The 27,304-nt window shown below is 38.4% G+C and overlaps 1 protein-coding gene across 1 annotated transcript in view; it reads left to right on the forward strand.

Moving 5' to 3' along the window:
* The window catches only part of LTA4H (leukotriene A4 hydrolase), a 27,693-nt gene extending 503 nt beyond the window's left edge, over nt 1–27,190 (forward strand). Inside the window, 19 exon segments of the mRNA XM_006109704.3 lie at nt 5,636–5,766; nt 7,443–7,563; nt 9,807–9,875; nt 11,675–11,697; nt 11,699–11,756; nt 12,650–12,702; nt 15,356–15,428; nt 15,685–15,825; nt 16,592–16,615; nt 17,121–17,191; nt 17,649–17,760; nt 18,303–18,447; nt 19,402–19,505; nt 19,914–19,984; nt 21,804–21,858; nt 22,993–23,088; nt 25,187–25,269; nt 25,892–25,996; nt 26,857–27,190. Of these exon segments, the coding sequence (XP_006109766.1) occupies nt 5,636–5,766; nt 7,443–7,563; nt 9,807–9,875; nt 11,675–11,697; nt 11,699–11,756; nt 12,650–12,702; nt 15,356–15,428; nt 15,685–15,825; nt 16,592–16,615; nt 17,121–17,191; nt 17,649–17,760; nt 18,303–18,447; nt 19,402–19,505; nt 19,914–19,984; nt 21,804–21,858; nt 22,993–23,088; nt 25,187–25,269; nt 25,892–25,996; nt 26,857–26,974 (1,653 nt within the window). The 3' untranslated portion in view covers nt 26,975–27,190.
* The last annotated feature ends 114 nt before the right edge of the window (nt 27,191–27,304 follow it).

Raw genomic sequence — 27,304 nt, forward strand, 5'->3', positions numbered from 1 at the left:
TCACCCCCATAGTCCTAGTTCCCAGCGATAAGGACCCTTGTAGCCTCCCCGTTTCCTCGGCCCGGAGCCCAGAACTCCCTTCTCGGGCCCCAGAGTTCTTCCAGTCCCCAGTGCACCGTCCTCAGCCCACACTCTCATCTAAGTGCCTGATCCCACGCTCCCCTCCCAGGCACCTTCATTTTCACCCCGTGGGCCCGCAGGATCCTTCCCTCAGTCTCACTGCCAGTCGTTCTCAAACCCCTTGGGGGTGCCCAGCACCAGACCCCTCTCTCCGCCCAGCTTACAGTCTCTGCCAACTCTAGAAGCAGCTCTTTTTCTCCAGGGCCATCGTCCTGCCTACCTTTGATTCTTGCCACCCTTCTCTTCTAATAATTGAAGGATGGGTGGGCCATTCAAACTTTCTAAGGATGTCTCCATTCCATCTATTAGTGGCGGGTTCCAAAGAGCGACTGTTGACTGTGCTTTTTTAGAAAAGATGTACTTCTGCAAGCTCTCCAGCTACTTGAGTGATGGAAAACTTGTTTAGATTCATAGAATTTTATCCGTACCGCATCACCTGCCTTCAGGGTTCTCACTCAAATTATCTGATTGTGTTTGGATTGTACCTTTCCATCCGGAGAATTCCATAGACATTTTAAAAGTAAGAGGGACAAGAAAAGGCCAGCCACAGTGTATTTTGCATAAAGTAGTGTGGTGATATCTACTGTAGTTTAGGTCAGCATGTGTGGTTTTCATGCCTTTTTCCTGCTTGTGTAATAGGCCTATATTTTGAGTTCATTGATATGAACGAATATAGCACATAACTTTCTTACTTTTGTCCGTTGACATTTTGTTAGACTGATTCTGATTTGAAAAATCGGTTGACTCCTCTATGTATGGATACGTAGTTACCAAAAGTGCTATAAGGAAGAAAATAAAAGCATGATAAGCAAGAAAGTGACCTTTTCCTTATACATTGTACTTTGGTCTTCTGGAAGTACCATGTTATCTTTTATTGCAGGCAACTTTCCCCAGGCAGGATTGGCTGAACTAAAGTCCTGTTTCAATGCAACCTCTTCTTTTATTAAAAGAAACAAATTTTTAAATGTATTTTCATTGATTTCAGAGAGGAAGAGAGAGAGAAACATCAATGATGAGAGAGTATCATTGATCAGCTGCCTCCTGCAAGTCCCACACTGGGGATTGAGCCTGCAACCCGGGCGTGTGCCCTGATGGGGAATCAAATTGTCACCTCCTGGTTCATAGGTCGACGCTCAACCTCTGAGCCACACCAACTGGACTAAAAGAAGTGAATTTTGATAGCTTATCACTGCTTAATAAGACCTTGCACCCTACCTGTTTTGTAAAATATGAAGTTTTACCTCTGCTCCATCAGTAAGCAAGAATCAGGAGGCCTACATTTTGAAAAGAATGTCCCAATCAAAAAATCTGCCCATTGTTTTTACACCCCCCAAATCTAGAGAAAAGATTTTTAGATTATAATTTCTCGTTGGCATGCCTATTTAGTCAATTAGAGCCTGGAATTATAATTATGTTATACAAGGAAGGCTAGTTATAGTACAGTGACATCTGTTTATAATTGTTCGCTTATTTATAACAATAACTTAAGACCAAGAGTTTAGTTTTGTTTATTTGAGTTAACTCGTTTCTTCCACTAGATTATGGACTCTTAAAGGTGGGGATGGTGTTTCATGTCTCTGTGTATCTCAGCTTTTAACTAGTACTGGCATGTAAAGAACACTCAAAAGTGTGATGAATTAATGGATAAATTCCGTTAGAAAGCAGTACCTAAGCTTAATATGGCTGCAGTGATAGTCATGCTAAGTGTATCTTCAAGGTGAGGTGGCATCACATCTCACCATCACCATCACCCATAGAGGGACCCAGTGCCAGGACTGGGTCCTGTGTTCTTTTCATCTTGCACTCTTGGAATCCATGCTGCTGAGGAATGCGGAAGGAGTTCTAATAGGATGAATTCCCAGCTTTTCTAAAAATCCTTCTGGAGCTTTTTGTTACTAGCACTGACGTGTAGTACTCCTTTGTGATTACTTTCAAGCATTTGTTTCTCTTATTGACATTTTCAACTTGTAGGTGTTCTTTCAGTGCTTAAAAGAGCCTTTAATGTCTTGGCCACGATCACATAATAGTAAGAGGCAGAAGGCGGGAATTGAACATAGCTCTTTCTGACTGCAAACTCTCCAGGCTAAGCTGGGAATCAAATCAATTTTGGTTTTAATGCATAACCCCCTAGTTTTTTGTGTATGTATTTTTTTAGTTACAGCACCCTGCAAATAAAACGTAGAAAATGTAAATAGAGACATAATAATGAGGCATAACACTTTTTTATTTAAGCCCTGCTTTGTTGCAGAAAGAATTTGAGGCTGCTTCAAACGACAGATACAGTATAATAAGACTAAAAGTAAAGAAGTTAGAGGAAGAGAGAATAAGGATAGGAAAGCAAACACATGCTGTAAAGCCCAGACACAAACACAGAAGTGGGCCCCAAGATTGACATGGAACAACTTCCCAGCAGCCTGTGCAAATTGGGGATCAGTTACATAGTCCTCAGCTGAGGCTTAGGACTTGATTTACACAGCTTAAACAAAGCATTTTCTATTTTTTCTTGGTTTGGGATGTGCTTCATGTATTGACATCTACTATTTTTCAGGCACCGTACTAAACCCTGGGAATGCAAACCTAAGTAACATTCACTTTTTAAAAAAATGTATTTTTTATTATGCAGAGAGGAAGGGAGAGGGAGAGAGAGAGAGAGAAACATCAGTGATGAGAGAGAATCACTGATCAGCTGCCTCCTGCACATCCCCCACTGGGGATTGAGCTGCAATTCATACCTTGACCAGGAATCGAACCGTGACCTCCTGGTTTATAGGTCAATGCCCAACCACTGAGCAACACCAGCTGGGCAAGACAACCAGCCTCTAACTCCCCATGTTTCTTGGCCTTCTAGCTCCCCATGCTATTCCAGGCCAGATTTTAAGGAAAAGATGCCAAAGATAGTGAAATCAGACTATAGGCAGTTCTAAGGCAGGGCTAGACCTAGGGTAGTGGTAGAAGGAAAGAAAAGGAAGTGTGAGCACACTGTGAAAGAATAACTTGTCAATGGGCTATGTGGGATTGGGAAGTGGGATAGATTGTAGATTATTTGAATGTTTCAAAAGTTAGGTACCTTGAAGAGCTCCATTAACAGAATAGAGAAACCAGGGAAGAAAGCTGAGTTGGGGGACATCATGGTAGCTTCATTTTTAGAATTTTTACAAGCCTATTGAAAATGAGGCAATATCCCATGAAAATGTTAAGCAAATAATTAGAAACATACAGCTGAGGTCCTGGGGAGGGGCCACAACTGTAGAAACAGACGTGTTCATCAGCACAGTGGTATTAGTTGATGATGTGGGCATGACTCAGCGGAAGGGAGTGAAGAATAAGGACTAAGGCTGGAACATTGGGACATATCCATATCTAGTAGTTAGAAGGGAGGGGGAGGGAAAAGCACCAGACCAGTAGGAGATCCATTTATGGGTAAAATCAGTGAAGCCAAAGGAAAAACTTTAAACAGATTGTGTGGTCCATGAGGGCTATGAGTAGACAGAGGTCAAGGTTACTTACTGAACAGAAAAGACCTGTGGATCAGAAAGACTGTTGTTGGGGTCCAGCCCCAGCAGGTCCAGGGGTTCCCAAAGGTGGGAACGGAGTTGGAAAAAAAGGAGTGACACAGAGGCAGTGTTCAGTTGATCATCATAGCCAGGTTCTCTTGCCAGGATCTCCAGCCAAGTTCTGTGTAGGTTCTCCTGTCATGTTCTCTTGCTAGGTTCTCCAGCCAGGTTCTATGTTTTATTGTCTTGTTACATCTGTATTTATACCAGTTGATTTTAATCCTATCAATTTCTATTCCAAGGGTTAGGGCGTTTCTTATCTCCATTCCAGGGAGTAAAGATTATGTAGCTTAAGCGTGATTGTTCGTAGTTAAAGTGATTAACTATCTGCCTGGCACTTAGTTAAGGGGTTTTATTCCCTTCCTAACTTCAGGGAAAAATCCCTACCTGGGGAAACAACCTTTCTCGGAGAGGTGACCTTGGTTAAAACACATAGCGCCAAGAAGGGGAGCAAACATATTAAGAACAGTATGCCATATATGCCAGGTCCCTTGAAACATATGCTGTGCAGATGTTTCTTCCCTGCAGCGACTGTGTCAAGCAGCAAGGATGGACCGGCTTCTGGCAGACTGTCCTTTCACTATCGGCGGAGCTAGAAGCCAGATTGAAGTAGGGAAGGGAGGAGAGATTGATGAAGTGGATATAGCAGATGTAGATTGCCCTTGGAGTTTAAGAAAGGAAAGACAAAAATGAATAGTTATCAGAGTGAGCAGGAGCATCAAGTGAAGTTTTAAAAATATGAAATAGTCTTGTGACATAGAAAGTTTGAAGGTTCTAGAACGAGAAATGGTTGAAAGACAAAGGGTATGGTGTTCAGGGCTCAGATAGGGGATTATTGGGATGGAAAAGATTCATACTTGCTGTCACTTCCTTCCTGGCCAAAGCAGTTGTCCTTAATCAGCCATGGCAAGTAGCTATGCTCTCCCAATCCTGTAGGTCATTGGGTCAGAGTTGCCATACCAAGTTGGGCTTTCTGTAGATACACAACAGCAGCAATTACGGTGTTTATTTGCCCAACAAGTGCCAAGGTTTGTTTTAATTTTTTAAGTGCATAGGAGTTGGACTATATTAATTCTAGGAAGAAACATGGTAAGATATATTGAGTCATGATAACAGAAACCTAAGTTGTAGATGAATATTTTCATAGCAGAGAAGTTTTAGGATATAGAAGCACAGACATTTGTTTGACTTTCACTAAAAGCCCCTGATTTGTGTGACTATCCCAGACTTACCACTATGTAAAAAACTTTTAGAACCCAAAAATTTTCAGGAAGTTTGGGTCCCGAGGGAGGGGGCTTATGCTAACTTTTGCCTCCTTTAATTCCTGAATTTCACTCTCTGTGTCTTACTCTCCATAAGCAGCTAGTTCTACTCTGTAATCATTGCAGTTGACCTATTTCTAATATTAGTTTTCTCTGGTGTATAAAGCTATCTACATATATAAAAAGCCAGCCACCTGAATGTTGGAACGACCAGTCACTATGGCGCCCACTGCGGTCAGTGAACCAGCCCAATTGGAGGTTGGGTCCGGCTGGCCAACCTCCTGCAGCCCCTCCCCCCGCCCAGCCCCATCCCTGATGGGCCCCCCCCACCCCAATTGGCCCACGGCCCCTCCCCCCAGCCAGCTCTGCCCCCAATCAGCCCCCCCACCCTGATCAGGGGCAGGGCAGGCCAGCCAACCACCCATGGCCCCTCCACAGGCTGCTGGCCCCCAATTGGCCCCACCCACCCAATTCTAGGGCGGGACCAGCCAGCCCACATCCCCTCCCCATGGCTGGCCGCATCCCCAATCAGCCCCCACCACCCCCATCGGCCTGCAGCCTGGCCCTGATTGGAACCTCCCGCCGTCTCCTCCTCCTGACAGGCCCAGCTCCAATCTGCCCCGATTGGGGCTGATTGCACGAATTCGTGCACTTGGCCTCTAGTTTTCTTATAATTTAAAAGGATTAATTTAATTCTAGATTTTGGATACAAAGGACCTTACAATAGAAAAAGTGGTCATCAATGGACAAGAAGTCAAATATGTTCTTGGAGAAAGACAAAGTTACAAAGGATCACCCTTGGAAATCTCTCTTCCCATTGCTCTGAGCAAGTATGAATATTACCCTCTTTCACAGCTAAATAATAGAGGAATATATTTTCCATTAATTTAAACATTTTTTTCTTTTCTGTTTTTAGTTTGTGTGTATGAAGTAATTGGTACACTATGCCCACTGATCTGTTACTCAGATTGAAGCTTATATAAGTGAAAATTATATGTTCTTAAGATACTAAAGAAATTCATTGCATGAAATACTCAAGAATAGGACTTTTGATAACTGTTACTTCTTTACTCATCATGTTACCAATGTCTAGTAAAATGTGATAGTGGGAGCATGCTGTCTTAAGGAGGTATTTCAAGATCACCTGGGAAGCTTTTGCAAGCTGCACATTTTTCACCTTTACCAAGAGGCCAGCCACTTTTATTAATGGAATAATAACAGTGACAAACAGAGAACCATTTCTATGTCATAATCTTGAGATAAGTGCTTTAGATGCAATCTTTTACCTAATCCTTACAGTAACCCTCTGGGTAGGATCTGCACTTTACAGATGAGGAAAGGAAAACTCGAAGTAAGTAACTTATTCAAGAAATGACAGCCAGAATTGTCATATTAGGAGTATATTCCACTCCTTGATATATTGGGGAAGAGAAAAGGGCAGAAAACCACTGGCCTAGAACAAGGGTGATCTTCCCCACCTTTTAGTGGCCAAGTTTCCATGCCTTCTCTTTCCAGTTAAGAAAAAGAAAGGAAAAACCCACACATCATTTATGAGGTGGATGTCATTAACCCCATTCTACAGGTGAAGCAACTATGGCAGGGGTCCTCAAACTTCTTAAACAGGGGGCCAGTTCACTGTCCCTCAGACCGTTGGAGGGCCGGACTATAATTTAAAAAAAACTATGAACAAATTCCTATGCACACTGCACATATCTTATTTTGAAGTAAAAAAACAAAACGGGAACAATACAATATTTGTATTTGCATGTGGCCCGCGGGCCGTAGTTTGAGGACCCCTGAACTATGGCATAGGAAGGTCAAATAATTAGCACAAGTAAGTGGCAGTCAGGACTCAAACACTAGCATGGCCGCTGGTCCCCCGCACTGTCTTGCTGTTTCCTCACTGTCTGTGCTGCTCAAACTATTGGGGCGAAGGATTAGTTTTTGTTATTTCTAATCCGCCACAGACGGATACTTTCGTTGGATGCAATAAAAATGAAATACAAGGAAGGAGAGATTAATCCAAGCACACAGTTTTGATGACTAGATTCCACAAACAAAAACGACTCTAAATGTTTCTAAAAGCTTATTCTCAATTTCTTGACTTAACCTTGTTTAGTAACAGTTTGCAGTTTAATAACTGCAATACATTATACTCTGGACCCACTGCTGTGTAGTCCAAGTTTCAAAATTATTTCTTCCATTTTCCCACTATCATAAAAGATTACATTGTATCTCACACACAAAAAGCTGGGGTATTCTAATATTAGTTCCTGTTACATCTTTATAAGCAGTTAGTTTGGTAGAATGAAAAGGATTCAGGCTGGCATTCAGGTAGGAATGTGAGAGGCAAACTTACCCACTTAGGACGTGACATTTCTAGAGCTTACTCTCAGTAACAAGACCACGTAAAATATTATTTCTGTTATTCAGTGTTGATATTATGAATTCAGATTTTAGTTAGATTGAATTATACTGTACTAATATATTGGTTTGTTTCTTACAGAAATCAAGAAGTGGTTATAGAAATTTCTTTTGAAACATCGCCAAAATCTTCTGCCCTGCAGTGGCTCACTCCTGAACAAACTTCCGGGAAGGAGCACCCATATCTCTTTAGTCAGTGCCAGGTAAAAACAATTCAGAATGAGTTATTATTCCCAGCTCATGAAGTTGAATGAAGCAAAGTAGACAGTGGTCTTATGGATACATGGGTTTTACCTAAGATAGCAATTTAATTAATCTATTGTAAAAATAACATTTTCATTTCTATCTCTCACTATTAATGGATTCACATATTACTTTAACAAAAGAAACATTCTTTAATTTGAAAACATGTCTACCTAGATTGGACTATCTGAGTCATATTTATATTGATATTCCAGCACCTAGCCTAGAACTTGGCATACAGTTTGCACTTAATAAATGGTCATAAAATGAAAGTTTAATAAAACAAAATCTGTAATGATTACGAACATTGTTAACAATAAAGAAGTAGAAAGTGAAAGATCAGATTTCCTAATTCTCTTCAGACATCATTACCTAGAGCACCCACCATTGAGGTAGGTGCATAGCCCCTCCAATCTCCTTACACATGCACAAAGTGTACACTAAATGTACCTTTAAAACAATATGATGTAAACATCTGTTTAAAATCTAAGAGTAGAGACAATTTATCATAAAAATAGTAAGTATCAAACTCTGTTCTGAAAGGAAAAAAAACACCTAATTCTGTCAGTAATCAAATAGTTGACATTAAAGGAACCCACTTCATTAGCTGTTTATTATATTTCCAAGCATTGTGTTAGATACTTTGCATATTTTAATCCTAATATTCCTGCATGACAGATATTGTGGTAAGCTCAAATTTGAATGCAAGTGTATAAAAAAGGAAGCAATGTTGGCACATGAACTAGACATGGTTACTTTCTTTTGCCAATTGAAATACCTTTTCAATCTAAGAAACCCTTAGATTTAACCTGAAAGAGATAGAACACTCTAGGCCAGAGTGTACAAGCTGTGCACTCTCTTAGTAATACCTGATTCTAAGTAATTCTTATAGAGTGTCCATAAATTAAAGTTGGCAGGAACTGCAAGATTCGTGAGCCATAAGAATGTGAATTTTGAATATTATTCCATTTCTTGTTGGCAACAGTTTTTGAAATAGAAGAAAGAGATTTCAGTTAAATTCAGAAATTATTGCAGTTGATAGGAAGCATGTAGATACGATTTTGGTTGAGAAATTTGTTTACAATTGTCCTCTCTGCGTATTTGCCTGGGTTTGGTCTTATCTAGTGAAATGCATATAAAAACTCCTTGGCATTGCCGAGTCACCTAACCAGAGCCCATGAAAGAACTTAAAAAGCATGGTCTTGAAACCTCATTTTGGGCGAGAGAACCAGGTGGTTCTTCTGGTTCTACTCCATTCATCTAGAAGTCAGTTGGGATCTCATATCTTTGGAGAAGCTACTAGATCTGAAGTGAAAAGGGCAGGAGTTTGGGGTTTTAAGGAAGTTTGTGGTGTCATGAAGTCTGTCTATGAATTATAACAGTCGCAGAGAGAGAACATTAGGATCAGCATTCCTTTAGGCTCAGTAGACTCTCGATAAGGCTGGGTTGCTTTGCTCACCAGCAACAAATACAGACTTGGTTGTAAACAGGCCAAGATCTAAAACCGTAGGTGCTCTGCTGTCCTTCTCCATGGAACCCATGTTGATGACAGACTGATGTGGAAGCAAAGGAACACTTTACATGTTTCATGAATGAACTTGCCTGCATGGTATTGAGAGAGACTGTTCTTCCTCCTTTTCTGCCTAGTTCTTACCTTCAGGGTTTGCTGCAAGATTGGAAACATCATGACTCAAGCAGCGTTTTCCAAACTGTGTTTCTCAGAACACTGGCGTCCCATTAGCTGTTACTCACCAGAGAAAAATGGGTTTCATGTTTAAAAAAAGTGTGAAAACAGGCTTCTTTATTTTAGGTCTCTGCAGAGGCTTCAGGACACAATGTTCCTAGTGACTCTCCAAGATCCCAAGTGTATTTCACCAAATAGCCCTTTTTTCCTAACAGCTTATCTATGGGCACTACTGTTACTCAGAGCACAGAGTAGGAAACACTGCATAGCACTGCTTCATTTTCCAGCCTGAAATGCGATCATTGAGCATGCATTAAAATGGAAAACCAGATTTTTTAAATTGGCAAATACATTTTTGCTACTTTAAAAGATCCCAAGAATTGTGAGATGTGTTTTTATCTTTAAAAAGAATGTGTCTAAGGACAATGCTGCAATTCTAATGATTTTTTTTTTTTTTGGTTCTGATTTGGTTTATAAGAAAGGGAACCAGCTGTTTCTTGTTCTCTCTCCCCCTCCCAGGCCATCCACTGCCGAGCAATTCTTCCTTGCCAGGACACGCCTTCTGTGAAATTAACCTACAGTGCAGAGGTAAATACCACAAATTATTCACTGAATTAAGTGATTCATGTAAGTAAATGTAATATAAATGATAAGCAGAGATAAGCATTGAATTTTTGTTTAATTAAATTCTACCTGAAATATGTACAAAAGAGGCTGTGGACCTCATTTTGAATTTTTCTTTTAAAGGCAGTTTTGAACATAAGTGTAAAAAAAAAAAGAAATGAGTAGCATTCTGAATTTAAAAAGAATTCAGAATTCTGCACCTAAAAATAAGATTATGGGAACAATTTTTTTAAAACTTTAAAAAATGGACATTTGCAGAATTAAAAGTTCTGTGAATGTACTCTATACCCATATAAACATCTAACAGGCATATATGACAAATTTTTCTATACATTTCCAACTTATTCTTGTCCTGAGTGCTGCTAGTCCTTTTAGGAAAAGGTGAATTATAGTTAGTAAATGAATACTATCCCGGAGGCCAGACCTACTTAGACCAGTGGTCGGCAAACTCATTAGTCAACAGAGCCAAATATCAATAGTACTTCTTCAAAATAGACTCGCCCAGGCCAAAAACCAACTTCTGCGCATGGGCCACGAAGTTTCAATCGCACCATCCGCGCGCCCGCACGTGGTATTTTGTGGAAGAGCCACACTCAAGGGGCCAAAGAGCCGCATGTGGCTCGCGAGCCGCAGCTTGCCAACCACGGACTTAGACCAAGCCAATAGAATTGAGGACTAACCTGTGTTTATGGGCCCTTCTTGATTCCCAGATCATCCTACAACCAACCTACACCTTGTAGAGTGCTATAACCTTGAAGGCAAAGAATCTCAGGTTCTGGACTCCTCCACCACTTAATAACTGCATGACCCTGGGCACGTCTTATGACCTCACAACCTCAATTGTCTCATCCGTATAACATATCACTGTGTAAATGAGGGGAGGAAACAGAACCAAATTATTTTCTGAATGCTTTTAGTTCTAGGGTCCATGGTGATTATAGCACTTGGTTCTGGAGCTTCCGATTCTGTGCCTGCCTGCTTTGAGTACTAGACCATGCAAGAAAAATAGAGTCTAGCACTCTCTAGCTCTTACTAGAATGGGTGCTTGCTGGATCATTAATATTCAGAGGATAGTCCTGATTCTGGCACTCATTAGAAACAAAACTTTCAGAAGCACGGAGCTGGGGTGCACATTTAAGTGACTGTACGGTTTGCGCCAGAAGGATCTTTTCCATACAAATTTCCAGAGAAAATTATTTTTCAGTTCTTGGCAATAACTTTCAGTTTCTCATACGATGACCCTTTAAAAGTTCTATTTGTTAACTCCAAGTTTAAGTTTTAAATATAAAATTGTTCCAAACTCTGTCCTAAAGTGAATGTAGGAGCCTTTGAACCTGTAGAGGGGAGAGGTGGTGGTGGCTGTCATTGCCGGGCATGGTGCTGGCTCTTTGTGTGTGTTATCTATTCCCTGCAGCAGGCCTATAAAGTATTGGCCTCATTTGATGGAGAAACAGAGGCTCAGGGAGGTTCTTTGCCCAAGTCCAGGCATTTAGTTTCTACCAAGTGTTCTTAATACGGATGGATGAATGGATAGATGGTTCACATTTGCTTTTAAAGAAGCCATCACATTTGCTTTTAAAGAAGCCAGCTTTACATATTGCTAATTCTATTTACAAAGCTGATACATCTGAACTTATTGGGTTCAGGGTCTATTTATTATATAGATAGTCACAACTTGGGGGGAAAAAGTTATGTTACATAAATAGTTCAAGAAACATAGGACCTTTTACTTAAAACTGGAAATGATTTTTCTTGTCCATGAGGTGTCTGTCCCTAAAGAACTGGTATGGAGAAGCACCTGACCCAGAAGATCCGAGCAGGAAAATATACAAATTCAGCCAAAAAGTAAGTTCTTAGGGTCTGGATTTTCCTATGAGTTGGTGGTTGAATTATAAATAGCTCTTACCTATCCAGGAAGCAAAATTGCTTTTGAAGTATTTCAGAATTTAGAAAGCGGCTTGTTTTTCCTTTTTCATCATTTCTTTTCCTTTTGTGCTTTTGAAATATTTTGTTCTACTTATAGTGTCATGTTGAAGAAAGAGGTTGCTAGATAGGCATAGTAGCGGGCATGCCAGATCCCGTTTTTCCTCATCCCAGTTAGTAGCAGGTTTCCTCTTCCTTTAAGTTATTATACTTTTTCCTGCGCTGGTACCAGAGTGTGGTCCTTTAGTGTTTACAAATGGAAGAGCAGTTTTAGGCCAAAAAAAAAAAAAAAGCATTCTGGTACAGTTGTTTTAAGTTAAAATTTCTATGTAGCACAGTGGACAATTTTGCTCCCACCCCAGCTTCTGAGATTCCAAGCTCCCAAACCTTCAGCATCTTCTTACTGCTGAATTATTTTGTTTTTCTCTTAAATTACACCAGGAGTGGTTTAGAAAAATGAGGTTTTTTTTAAAAAAAAAATTTAAATCAAGAAAAATAACCTAAAAGAAGGGTACAGTTGTCTTAGAGGTTAATTTTTGAGAAATGCTTAAAATATATCTTGTGCAATATGTTTTTCACATTTCAGAAGCCTTCCTAATGGAATAAAAGGGAGATAGATGTTTTGAAATGTTGTATATTACAATTTTGATCTCTTAAAAATAAGAACTATTTGAGAAGTACAAAAGGAAAGTAATCCATACTACTGTTTGGACATTCAAAAGGAAATTCACTTACTTTTAATACAAATTGTCTTACTTTGTAACATTTTCAAACACTAATTCAAGCATGTGGTGTGTTTTGTTTGCCCCCTTTAGGTCCCGATTCCCTGCTACTTGATTGCTTTAGTTGTTGGAGCTTTAGAAAGCAGGTGAGCTTTTAGACAAATTTTGAGGTTTATAGAAAGATTGAACCTTAGGCATCTTGAACATTTGTTTGGGATAACCTAGTCGGCCATTTGTGTGTTTTTTAACATATCAAGCTGGCAGTTCTAGAAACATTAAAATCTAATTATAAAATACTAGAGGCCCGGTGCACGGATTCCCTCGGCCTGGCCTGTGCCCTCTCGCAATTCAGGACCCTGCGAGGGATGTCGGAGAGCCGGTTTCAGCCCGGTCCCCGCAGGCCAGGCCAAGGGACCCCACCAGTTCACAAATCCGTGCACCGGGCCTCTAGTATACATATAAGATCTTTGGTTAATCTCTTCCCACCCTCCCTCCTTCCCCCTTTGCTCTGAGATTCATTAGTCTGTTCCATGTTTCTATGTCTGTGTGTTGAGCATCTGCCCCCTGGTGATCAGTGCATGTCATAGCTACCGGCCAAATGGTTGAACGGTTGCTTAGGCTTTTATATATATAGATAACAAATTAATTTTAAATTAAAAAACCTTTACCGGTCACTGACTACTTAGATTCTCCAAGTATGATAGACTGAGCATGCACTTACCTTTAGTTAGAGGTCTTGGACCAGTCACTTCTCATAGCCTCCTTGTCGTCATTGTAAAGATATCTCCCTTCCCTGCCTCATAGGGTGTTTATGTGAAACAAATGAGATAAAAGATATGAAAGCACTTGGAAGTCTATAAATATTCAAGACATATAAGATATTTTATTAAAATTTTACCAATATACAGAGTGCCCTTCCTTAATTTTTTTATTTATTTCTAAATAACTAAAAAATAAGAATATCTTTAGTAACTACACTCCCTAAATTGCCAGAAATAAGGACGTGATAGAGAAGTCAGGCAAACACAGATTCTGATCCTAGCTCCAGTAGTTACTAGCTATGTCCGTGGGTTTCATTTTTTTCATCTAAAAGCTAGAAATAATAATATGGATTTCAAAGGCTTTTTGTGAGGATTAACAGACCTAACCAATGGGAAGCCATTCACTAAATGATGATTATAATGACTGTCACAGTAGCTGACAATTTTTTTTATTTTTATTTTTAGTAGCTGACAATTTAAAAGATCTTATTATGAACCATCTCCAATGCGTTATCCCATTGAATCCTCCCATCTCTGTAAAGTAGATACGGTTATTTTTCCCCCGTTTACCAGTGCTTGGTGAGTTTTAGTAATTGGCTTAGAGTCATATAGCAAGGAAATGGCAGAGCCAGGACCCAAACAGATCTAGGTTTCTGTGAGCTCACAACACAGACCCTTACTCTGTAGTGTGGCAGCTGCTGACCACATGAGGTCTGAGATGTACTGTAAATGTAAAGTACACACTGGGTTTCTAAGGGCTTAGTATGAAAAGAAATGTAAAACACATCACTACTCATTTTTTATGTTGATTATAGGCTGAAATAATATTTTGGATGTATTGGATTAAACAAAATATATTAAAATTATTTTTATCTATTTAATTTTGCTTTTTAAAAAATGTGGCCACTAGACCATTTGAAATTTCATATGTAGCTCACATTTGTGGTTTTCATTAAATTTATGTTGAATCGCATTGGTTACCGTTGCTACTCAGTGTAGTCTGCATTCCAATAGCTTAGGCATCAACTGGGTGTTGGTTCAGAAAAGCAAATTCTTGGCCCCTGTCCCAGACTAACTACATCAGAATCTGTATTTTTACAAGCTCCCAGGTTATTTGTATGCACATGAAAGTTTGAGAAGCACTGTTGTAGAGTTCATTTCCTCTCTGGGCCAATACCAAGGCAAGTCTTGTTGCTTGGAGTTTTGTGTTACATAACATATTTTAGATGAAAAAAATATATTTTTTAGTTTAAGCTCTATATAAGTGATATATAGTTCTATTTGTTTCTTCCTTCTTATTGTGGTTTACAAAGGACCTGGAATTTAACATCTTAACCATTTTTAAGTGTACAGTTCAGGAGTAATAACTACATTCACATTGTTGTGAAACAAATCTCCAGCACATTTTCGTCTTGCAAAACTGAAACTCTATACTCTTTAAGCAACAATTCCTTGCGTCTCCCTCTCCCTGGCTCCTAGTGACCACCCTTGTACTTTCTGTTTCTATGGATTTGACTACTTTAAATACCTCATAAGTGGAATCATAGAGTATTTGTCCTTTTGTAACTGGTTTATCCACTTAGCATAACACCCTAAAGATTCGTCCATGTTGTAGTATGTCACAGGATTTCCTCCCTTTTCTATTTGTTTCTTTTATAGAAGAAACAAAGTTTACATCCACCCCTGTTCTGGAATAATCTCTTAGTGAGCTGCAAGTGGGTTTCTACAGTTGTGAGACTGAGGGAGGAAACTAGATCCCACGTGTCTTACCAGAAGCCAGTAAACTAACCTTTGGGGGTACCTTGTCTCAGTTTTCATTTGGCCCAGACTGTGTCTCCTTAGAGAGCTGCATGTCCATTGCTGCACACACAACAGCAGGCTTGTGTCTCTGAGAGGGCATTTAACCTCAGCCCTGCCCTGAGCACATGGTGAATCACACTCCTACTGGAGGATTTGTATACAGTGCTTTAAATCTCTCCTAGAGCCAGGTACGTAATTTGCCTTGAATTCCTTTTTAATAGGCTTTTTAATTTTGCAGGCAGATTGGCCCGAGAACATTGGTGTGGTCTGAGAAAGAGCAGGTGGAAAAGTCAGCTTATGAATTTTCTGAGGTTAGTCACCCTTTTTAACAATTGTGGTAGACGGTCATTTTAAGAATTTGAGTATGAAAGGTGATGGTGTTAGGTGATGTGATAAAAGAATCAAATACATCTTATTTTATGTGAATTTGCATCTGCTACATTTTTTGTATTGTTTTCATTTCAAATGAGCATCATTAACTTATAAGATTCATAGAAAACAATATATACTTTTAAGAATTTATTATGCTAATGAAGACATACAAATATATATGCATTAATTTTCCAGACTGAAACTATGCTTCAAATTGCAGAAGATCTGGGAGGCCCATACGTATGGGGGCAGTATGACCTATTGGTCCTGCCACCATCCTTCCCTTACGGCGGCATGGAAAATCCTTGCCTCACTTTTGTAACTCCGACTCTGCTGGTAAGTGTGCATATTTTTCATTTGAAATTGCGTTCTTCTCAAACATAAACCTAGGAATAGAGAACCTTAGATTTCCAATAATTTTTTTAAAAAATTTATTTATATGATGCTTGTTTCTAATTTTATTGTTTATTGTGGTTATCATCATCTCATTTTTCAAAAGAAAATAATTTGGCCATTTGGGAGAAAAAAATATTTTGTGTAAGCTGTTTGGGATTTTAAGGGGTGGAGTGCTGTGTAACAGCAATCCATTGATGAATTATGTATCCAGACAAAGAAACTATACCATTTACATTTGGCATATAGGTACTGGTATAAAACAAACAAACAAAGAAAAAAACCCTCACTTTACCTTCCTACAACCCAGTGAGTAGGATTAGCAACTAAATAAGGAAAATAAAATACATCATAGGAGACACTATACAATTTTTAAAAACATACTGTGGATAATAGAGAGGAAGAAGGTAAATAAGGGTAAATAAGAGCAATATAAAAAATGGAAGTAGGAGAAGTGTCTCCCAGAAGTTAATTAGAGACAAGAATACTGGCCCTGCTGGTATTGGAAAATTTCTCTGGGATTAGGAAAGAATTATGCTGTTTTTTAGTTCTGCATTTTCTGTTTTATTTTCTAAATACATGTCTGTTTTGAACTCTTAGGCATGCCATGCAGAAATACAATGCCAGGGAGTTAATGCCAGAATAGTACATCTTGATATAGGCTGTAATTTGATTACTGAACTACTAAGGTCATTTTCTTCTTTTTTAGGCAGGTGACAAGTCCCTCTCCAATGTAAGTTAAACATTTGTTGTCATTGTCTTACCCTCATGAAGTATTAAGTCAACTGAATTTAAAACTATCCATTGCATTGTTATGTTAAAGATACGGTTATAAAAGAATACTTCAGAATTCTTGTTGTAAAACATTGTTACATTAACTGTTATTAATAGTTAAATACATTAACCATTCTTAAATCCTTAGCAGATTTAAGAACATTTTATGGTTTTTATCTCTTCACATGTTCATTAAATACTTTTTAATGAAGTGATGTATCCATTTAATTTAATATTTTCTAAATGAGTTTTTGTTCCTAATTTTTTTAAACTGTTATACTTTTTTGTCTTTTGCTAAATTATATTTTTTTTGATGAACTGAGTAATAACGTGAACCTCCCAGCTAAATGTTTAAAAAAATGAACTTAGAATTGAAAGAACTAGAATGTTTACATTTACATAGTGAGTTATTTTAGAATAAGGTAATGAATTTTACTACTAATTGCATCCATTGTTTCCTTTAGGTTATTGCACATGAAATATCTCATAGTTGGACAGGAAATCTAGTGACCAACAAAACTTGGGATCACTTTTGGTAAGATTTTTTTTTATTGGTTCTTCATATTAATTTCTTTTCCTGCCTCCCACCACTCTGAATTGTTTTGTGTGTATATCTTGTTTGTCTTTGGTATCACCTCTTTGGTGCACAGATTTTTTTTTTTTTAATTCTGTAACACTTGTCGCAGTGTTAGGTAGAGTAGAGGTATTCGGTTTATGCTTGTTCTTTAGTTCCTGGGATAGTCACAGCTTAGGACACATAAAACCAGAACCATGGCCTAATTTTCCCTGCCGCCCTCTGCTTGGCCAGGCTTCCCATTGTTCTGGATTGGATGCAGGGAAGCACCCCGGGCAGCCGCCTAGACAGGAGTGGTCATGTTTTACAATTGCTTTACTTTGTAGAAAAGCCCAAAAGGAAATACCTTGTTGATTGTAATGCCTTTTCCTCTCAGTTGTGTCACTGTTTTTATTTTTATTTAAAATAAATTTTTCAGGTTAAATGAAGGACATACTGTGTACTTGGAACGCCACATTTGCGGACGGTTGTTTGGTGAAAGGTTCAGACACTTTCATGCTCTGGGAGGATGGGGAGAGCTACAGAATTCGGTAAAAGCAGTCATCCGAAATTGTATACGTGTTCAAAAATTTAGGTTTGAAAGCACCTTTCCTCAGTAGCAACAAGAAAATCATTTTCACAGGGTGGAAAATCTAGTGGATGCTGGTATAATATTCTGTTGGACTCTGCCCCAAATGTGTTCATGACCAGTAGGATCTCATTAGGTCTTTGCAAGTAAAATAGTCAGTTACTGTGTTTGAATTTTATTTGGTATATTTGTTACTTTAAAGTGCTATCTCCTGAAAGCTGAATTTTCTGGCCAGGCATGGAAACACTTTTCTAGTCTTTTACAAAGAATAAAGCTTATTACAGGGCAAGAAATACCAGGGAACATTACGTAAGTAGCCATTCCATTAATAGACTTCCAGAAATTTATGCTAACATATCCTACAGTTTCCAGTCTCTGAGTTGTGTATGTTCTAGACTCCCCTAAAATGTGCCACTGTGGGAAGTAATACTTCCTCATTAGTTTGTTTGCATGGTGGTAACTAGTCTTCATATTTGAACATTCATCCAACTTTGTGTCTTGCAGATAAAGACTTTTGGGGATACACATCCTTTCACCAAATTGGTGGTTGATCTGGCGAATGTAGACCCTGATATCGCATATTCTTCAGTTCCCTATGAGAAGGGCTTTGCTTTACTCTTTTACCTTGAGCAGCTTCTTGGAGGACCAGGCAAGTCATTGGCATTTTCTGAAATTATTTTTGGGGGGTAACATGAAGAACAAGGAAGAATTTTGCACTGTTGATTTTGCTCCATTTTATTCTTCCAGTTCCTTCTGTATGTAGTTGCTGAAGAAATCTGTATCATTTTCTAATGTTACCTCTCTACTTAAAATCTTGAACCACCAAGTTCAAAATTGTGCTGCTTGACTTAAAAAAGCACACACACCAACGCATCAGTATTTTACAAGTTAGGAAAATACTACATATTCATTGAAAAAAATGTGTGTGGTATAGAAGTTTATAAGAGTGAAAAGTGAGAGTTGCTCAGTGACCCTTCCACTCCCCAGGGATAACCACTATGAGTGGTCTGGTGTGGACGGCTGCAGATATTTTTCCAAGTGTAAATGAACAAATAGGCAGATAAATATATACAATTGTTTTGATTACAGAAAAGGAATCATACTACATACTTACTCTACATTTCTTCAATTCAATATTTCACATATATCCCCCCATATCAGAATATACAAGTCTATCTCACACTTTTTAATGCCATCCTAGTATTACGTGGTATGGATGTGCTGAGTGTATGTAACCTTCCCCGTTGCTGGGCGTGTAGGTATTCTCCTTTGTTGAAGGACTTTGAAAGCCCTTCCTCCTCTGGGCCCATTCTGCCCGCCCGATATTTCTCTCTTAATTGAGTCATTGCCTTTAGAACTTGTGCTGTGTATTACTTTTCGGTGTCTTCATTGTGTGATCCCTTTACCGATAATTAGGATTTCTCTTCTCCCTTCAATCAAGTTACATATATCTTTCAAGTTCCAACTTAAGTCCTACCACCTTTTTTGAACACTGACTCTTTTCTGAATGTTCTCTGTGGTTAACAGTACAATACCAAGCACCAGAAAAAAATGTTAAATAATTACCTTTCCATTAATAGACTTTTTTTTTTTTAACTTTCAGAGGTTTTCCTAGGATTCCTGAAGGCTTATGTTAAGAAATTTTCCTACCAGAGCATAACCACTGATGACTGGAAGGACTTCCTGTATTCTCACTTTAAAGATAAGGTTGGCTTTAAAGAGCACTCTTATTTTTCATGCCCAATATGTCTTTAACAGCTGTTTGCTGGCTGACTTGAATTACTTAATAGTAGTATTGGTCTAAAATTTGTTTTGAGGCTCAATCTTTTATTGTATTTTTTTTCTATTTAAAATGTGATCTGAACAGCATGAACTAATGTATAGAATTATCCTATTTCTGAGACATCTGTGATAGTGTTTTAGAATTTTTTTGTATGTACTTTTCATATCTATTTAACAGAGCATGACTAATATGAATTTATTTTAGAAAAGAGACTTAGAAATTATCTTGACATGTCAGTATAAATTATAGATTTGAGTACCTAAAAGTCTGTTTTAGATTTAGATTTGGAAAAAGTTGTTCTGTAGAAAACTGGGTGTTCTTACTGTTCACAGGTTGATATTCTCAATCAAGTCGACTGGAACACCTGGCTCTACTCTCCTGGACTGCCTCCTGTAAAACCCACGTCAGTGCTTACCCTGCTTATGGTTTCCTTCTCATTCTCCCAAATCCTGAAGCTCCTCAAACTATCTGAAAGGGTTTCGTGCCTTCCTTAAGCTGTTACTAGTTAGTGATGAGAGCAGAGCTCTTAGGTGTTTGAACCTTAACCCTGAGGTCAAAAGAACAATCTCCGTGATAATTAAATATAAATCAGTTCAATTCATTGCAAGTAATTATTTAGTGCCTTCTTTTTGCACAAGGATGGTGCGAGAGAAAGATATTGCCCTTTCCTTGAACACATCGGCAATAAGAAAAATGACCTAAGTATTATGCTAATCATGATAACAGTGTTATAAGTTATCATTTCCAGAGGAGGCAAATGAAGTTTCAGTAGGTAAAGTGTCTTGCCCAGGGTTACACAACAAATAAGAAATAGGAGTTGAGATTCGAACCCTGGTTGTCTCATCTCCAATACAGAGACTTTTAAACTAAGAACCTTCCTCAATCAGGGACCCGAATCCTGGTCTTCCACGAGGATGCAAACTCGCGCATGTTCTAGCCAGGAATGCTGTTCCTGTTACATGGAATGCTCCTCACCCAGTTAATTCCAATCTCAGTGCGAGGATTTCTTGTGTCGCCTCTTCATAGCTGTTGCCACAGTAGTAATTCCACATTTACTTGTGTGATTATTAACATCTTTCTCCTTTACTACATTGAGGCACCGTGAGAGCAGGGCTCATACATATCTGGTTTTGCTCTTACCTTTCGTAGGACCTTGCCCTAAGTAAGGGTTGCTTCCCTCCTTGAGCTAATAATCCCTACCTTGTTCTTTTCATTACCATGAGAAGGAAATTTCAGGGCACCAAGAAACAGACCATCCAAAGGTTTTTACTGTCCTGTTTATTGGTGTGTTTTTTCTTAAATTAGTGCTAAGTAATGTTCTAGTTGAAGGTGATTTACTGCCTGAGCAATCCAGGGTCTCTGATCCCATTTGGTCTTAAGTACAGACCAAAGGGTTTGCCTACCGTCCACAGCCTGACTGCTTCGTGACGGTGAACTGGCAGCTGACTCAAAGGTCACTGCCTTCACCCTAGAACACAAACTCTCCTGAAGCAGGTTCAATGGTAACTTCTAATCAAAACTTACTTCGTGTGGGCCCTAAGGTACCCTCTGATCTCTAATAGAAACATTTCACAGCAAGCAAGCATGACTTACAGACGAAGAGGGCAATGTTTTGCAAGAATTTTGCACACATTACACGGTTTCTTCCATTATTGTAAAACATAAAAAAGAGAAATGAAATTATCATCACATGATTTCAGAGTCTCCCAAGGGTCTCTTGTGACAACCAGTATTTCCCCAGTGGTTAGAGCAGTGTCTGTCACGTAAGTGCTTGCAGATTTATTGGATGGTTCGGTGGTTGGAACAAGAGAATGTAAGATCCATGAGAGCAAGGACTCTGTTGTTTGTCTGCTGTCCGAGTGCCCAGAATTGCTCCTGCCGTACAGTAAACACTCAGTATGCTCAGCTGAGCCCCAGCTCCTTCAGCATTTACTACCCAGCATTTACTGCTCAGTCTTGCCTGAGATGTTCTGAAACACTCTTCAAAGAGTAATCAGGAGCTTCATTAATTTGGTATCCACTTGGATTTCTGAGTTCCTGGATGATGCCAGTCATATTTAAGTCAGGCAGACGATTTCTTATTCCCAGCACCCTGGAGATCTTTGTCTTTATTTAAAAATAACTTTGAAATTAAAGTATGACCTATAACCTCAAAATTGCATTTATGCAAAAGCATGTGCATTTTTCTCAATTTAATCTCTAATTTTTTTTTATCTTTGCAGTTATGATATGACCCTGACAAATGCTTGTATTGCCTTAAGTGAAAGATGGATTGCTGTGAGTAATACTGTGTGACTTTTGACTCCTATTTGAGTTGTACAAATATGTCTCTACACATGAAGGTGGTGGGTCAGGGGTTCTGATTTTTCTTGTTTCTTTTAAGCTCTTAAAATAAGTATGCAAAAATATCTGCATTTTCTCATTTCCTCATAAATCATTTGTAAGCTGCTACTTCAAATATAGCCATTACACATACCAAGGAAATCTAAAATAATCTTGGGTACTGTTTAATGCTCTTGGGGAAGAGTGGAGGCACTTTTGCTCTGTTGATATCACTGTTCTTTGAAACTCCCTAAAGAACAGCTTCTTCATGTATATACTGAAACTAACCCTTAGAGCAGCGGTTCTCAACCTGGGGGTCGCGACCCCTTTGGCAAACGACCCTTTCACAGGGGTCGCCTAAGACCATCCTGCATATCAGATATTTACATTACGATTCATAACAGTAGCAACATTACAGTTATGAAGTAGCAACGAAAATAATTTTATGGTTGGGTCACAACATGAGGAACTATATTTAAAGGGCCAGAAGGTTGAGAACCATTGCCTTAGAGAAACCAGCGTGAATACAAATCTTGGATAATTCTTACAGAGGAGGAAAAATAATTATTTCTCTTCCCTCTGAATTCTTAGCTGAGATCCCTGTAATAAAAGACAGATTAGCTGGGCCAGCGTGGCTCATAGGTCGACCTATGAACCAGGAGATCACATTTTGATTCCTAGTCAGGGCACATGCCCGGATTGTGGGCTTGATCCCCAGTGGGGGGCATGCAGGAGGCAGCCGAACAATGATTCTCTCTCATTGATGTTTCTATCTCTCTCTCCCTCTCCCTTCCTCTCTGAAATCAATAAAAATATATATTTTTTAAAAAGACAGATTAACATGAATGGTACAAAGGATGTCAAAAGTTTCCTCCACTCTTACTAACAGTCTAATTTTAAAAAATAATACAGGCTTTAGAAGGCATAGTGATGTAATCTCAGAAATAATAAAGTAGCTAAGGCTTTATTTTTTACAATTTCACATATTCTTATATTTCTATCTTTTTCTTAATTTTACTTTTATGTCAGATAAACCAATAAATATTAAATTTTACACAAATGGAAATAACCAAGTAACATTTATTGTAGGCCAAAGAAGATGATTTAAGTTCATTCAACTCAGCAGACCTGAAAGATCTCTCTTCTCATCAGCTGAATGAATTTTTAGCACAGATGCTTCAGAAAGTAAGTACTAGCTCAGAACATTAGGAATTAGAATGGGCATAATGCACAGCATTTACATCGAACCCAACCTGGAAGAAATGTTAATGTGGAAACCAATAGAAAAAAATAATTTACAAAATTCATTCACTTACTTAAAAATATTTGTTGAATGCTTAGTATGTTTAGTATTGTGCTGAATATAAAAATATAAATAAGAAATACACCATGTCCTCAAAAAGTTTATAATCTAGTAAGAAAGGTCACACATGCAAAAGTTAGCAATAAAAGGTGGTATAATTTATGTATCATTTGAGAAAAAGTTGATTAGGAAGAAGGACTTCCAAATGGCATAATCAAGGAAAGATTTGGAGGAGTGGGGCTTGCTTTGAGCAGAGCAGTGCTAGCAGGGAGGGAAAAAGTCAAGTCCAAGGGGGCAGCAAGTGACGGAGCGTGCCCCGTGCTGCAGGAGTAAATCGTCGCTCTGGTTAAGGAGTTAATGAAGGCTGGTAGGGTCTGATGGGGTAAGTCTTGAGTGCTGACAATTTTAGATTTTGTGCTCGTCAGTAGGAAAGGATTTAACATGTTTAACAGGAGAGTCGTTTGATGCAATGGTGGTTATGGAAATGACTCTGCTGGTAATGTGAAGGCTGGGTTGACATGAGGAACATCAGTGGTGGCGTTAGGTGGGAGGCTCACAGGAAGACCTGGCGTGAGGGAGGGGCAGGTGGGAAGGGAAGGAACAGGACAGATGAGAGGGACATCATACAGGATGAAAGCATAGGGTTTTGTGACTGACTGGATTTGGGGGTTACCAGGGAAGAATCTATGCAGATTTGAACGTTTCAAACCCAGGTAATTAAAGCAGTGTTTCACTGAGAGGAGAAGCTACATTTTGAGAGGGAGGTAATGACTGGGTCTTTACTGTTACATAAAGGGAGCTCTCCGGTCTAAGAACCTTGAGAGGGATGGAGGAGACTTTGAACAGAATTTCCTATGAAATGAGCAAAATGAGCAATGGGATTTCAAGGCAACAGGGACCTTAGAGAATCAATTTTTAGTACATCGAGTCATCATGATTTCACAAATGTCTGTAAGTACCGCTATGCGGCCTAGGACCAGGAAGGAGGAAAACGTGACGGGATGACTGGGAAATAGGAACAGCAAACGGGGAGAGTAGGGGGCCTAGGGGTGATCTTCACTGGCTGACCTGCCAGGGCGGCCTTGGAATTTAGTTGAGACTAAACAATTTGGAAGGATCTAGCAGTCAGTAAGAGCAGAGATGGTGAGTGAGTGTGGAGTGAGTTTTGTAAGTTGAGGTCATGGCTGGAGAAGAGAATTACCATCTACCTAGTGGCACCTCACACTCCACTTGTCCAAACTGAACTCTTCTTTCTTTTCATCACACAAACCCTCCCTGTTAAGATGGGTTAAGATGGGCACAGGAAGTTTATGAACCCCTGAAATTGTATATAGAAGTTTGTGTTTATATGGTAAATGCGGTGGTGTTTTGTTTTGGTTTTGTTTTTGTTGTTGTTGTTGTTGTGTTGTTGTTTTTTGGTTTTTTGTGTTTGTTTTTTTCACAAAGAAAGGGTCCAGTCCATATGATTCATCAGATTCTGAAAGGAGTCTGTAATATAAAAGTTTAAACACTGTTGTTTATGTAGGGCTGTAGATAATTTAAAAGAGATTTCAGAGGAAATATGCAAAGAAAACTGGGGGGGGGGGAATTCATGAGGAAACAATTAAGAAACTGTGATTTAATCTGGAGAATGGAATAAATTTAAAATATATCAGGAATAACTTGAAAGAAATATATCAGAAAGAATCTGAAAGTTAATAATTATATATACTAAAAAGTCTGAGGGCCATAATCCTCATTTAATTCTCTGTGTACTCCACAAATTAAATTATCCCTTTGCTCCTGGTAGAATATCCTTATCCAGAATAAGTTTGCACAAAATTTATTTTTGTGTGCATTTGTTTCTTTTATTTTTATCTAACTTACTTTTATATTAGAAAATATTTAGGATTTTAATCTGGCTAAGAATTTCTCTCCAGCTCCTTTCTTCCAAGGAATCCTGTTGAAATGATACGTTATACTTTTTCATTTTGCTCTTAGGCACCTCTTCCATTGGGGCACATAAAGCGAATGCAAGAGGTGTACAACTTCAATGCCATTAACAATTCTGAAATACGATTCAGGTACATCATTTTAACTTGTCTCTGTGGAAGAAAGTAGAAAACTAGTTTCAGTGGTGGAGAAAGGGAAAGCAGAGTCCTAACACATCCTGGTCAAATTTATTGCTTCTATATAAATAATTACAGTGTTTTTTAAGGAATAGTTGCAATCTCTATAAGATGATAGTATTAATCTTTTTATTAGAATCTGTTCTAAGCTTTTCTTGCCTTTAAAAATCATTAGGCTTAAGGATTCAATGGTAAATAGGCGTTCTCCAACAACTCGCCAAAGTAACTCTGAAATGAGAATGGTTAGAAATCTCTGATTCTGTTATGTGGTTAAACTTTCTTAATTTAGATTTGTAGTGTGAGGCTTAAACCAGAAATTGCATATATAAGGTACATGAGCACCTACTTACTCCAGACCTGTTAAAACGTATGATCTTTTAAAAAAACAAATTCCTCTTCCTTCTCTTCTCCAATTATTAAATTGTATATGTATTTGAAATTCTCAGAATAAAGTGGTGTACAGTGTAACCATAATAGGATTATTTATCATTACAAAAGTTATTTTCATATATACCTGTCATATCCTACCTCTTCCTCCTCCTTTCCTACCCCATATCCACTAAAATCCCGCTTTCAGATGGTTGCGACTCTGCATTCAATCGAAATGGGAGGAAGCAATTCCTTTGGCTCTAAAAATGGTGACTGAACAAGGAAGAATGAAGTTCACACGACCCTTATTCAAGTAAGAACCGAATCAAATTATGCTTTGAATTTATATAAGGATGAGGAAGAAAAAAATATTAAATAAATGTTTTTGTTGTTGCTAAAATTCTTTGTAAAATGCAATCTAAAAATAATACATATTTATATTTGTTAAAGGATATAGATCAGTGGTTCTCAACCTTCCTAAAGCCGCGACCCTTTAATACAGTTCCTCATGTTGTGGTGACCCCCAATTTCATTGTTACCAATTGAACATAATTAAAGCTTAGTGATTAATCACAAAAACAATATGTAATTATATATGTGTTTCCCGATGGTCTTAGGCGACCCCCGTGAAAGGGTCGTTCGACCCCCAAAGGGGTCGCGACCCACAGGTTGAGAACCGCTGATATAGATAGAATTTTTGTATAGGAACTAATACTTGCAAATATTTAAAATTTGAGATAATTTCATTAACTTTTTAGGAAGCATTATATGTGATTTATCTCTTATGGGCCAAATGGGGTTAGACAGTGATGAAAAGTAAATAAATCAAAAATAATCTTATAGACACAGAAAGATCTTTAAAAGCAAGTAGAAGATAACTAGTGAATAGGCATGGTCAAGAAAAATGTCTGAAGATGCATTGAGCAAGTAAAGTCAAATTTTTTTTATTCAAATGTTGCAATGAGGTAAAAGAGTAGTTGGTTGACATACAGGAACGCTTGACTGCAAGATACATTGAAAAATATCTCGGTGAAGTTATTTTGACTATGGATTTGGCAGGAATTCTGAGGAAAGGATATCATGACAAATATTTATGATTATTTAAAATTTTCCAAAACAAAAAAATAAATCATTAGCTATGTTTCTTCTTTTTCTCCTCTTTTTTTTTTGTAGGGACCTGGCTGCCTTTGACAAGTCCCGTGATCAAGCCATCTGTACCTACCAAGAGCACAAAGCAAGTATGCACCCTGTGACTGCCATGCTGGTGGGCAAGGATTTAAAAGTGGATTAAGGACCTGTCTGGTGCTCATGTCAAGCGCTTCTCTTTTTTAAATTGAATTCATAAAGAAATATAAACTCCAGCTCATATTGTAACTAAAAATGTTTTTATGTTTGGCTTTTTATTGTTTTGTCAGTGATTTTCATAAATAAAGCTGAGCTACCTTCCCCCCTATTCCCAAATCCCCAATGGCATGTTCTTTATAAAGTGAATTTTCTAAAAGTTTAATTTTTTGATTTATAAATGTAAAATTTTCAGTTTCATATTTATTTTCTCCCAGTATGATCACAAAATATGTCAACGTATTTACCTGTTAAATTTAAGTTCTATAATTTGAATCTG

Source organism: Myotis lucifugus, unplaced genomic scaffold (assembly GCF_000147115.1).
Source record: "Myotis lucifugus unplaced genomic scaffold, Myoluc2.0 scaffold_10, whole genome shotgun sequence".
In the NCBI taxonomy this organism is placed as follows: domain Eukaryota; kingdom Metazoa; phylum Chordata; class Mammalia; order Chiroptera; family Vespertilionidae; genus Myotis; species Myotis lucifugus.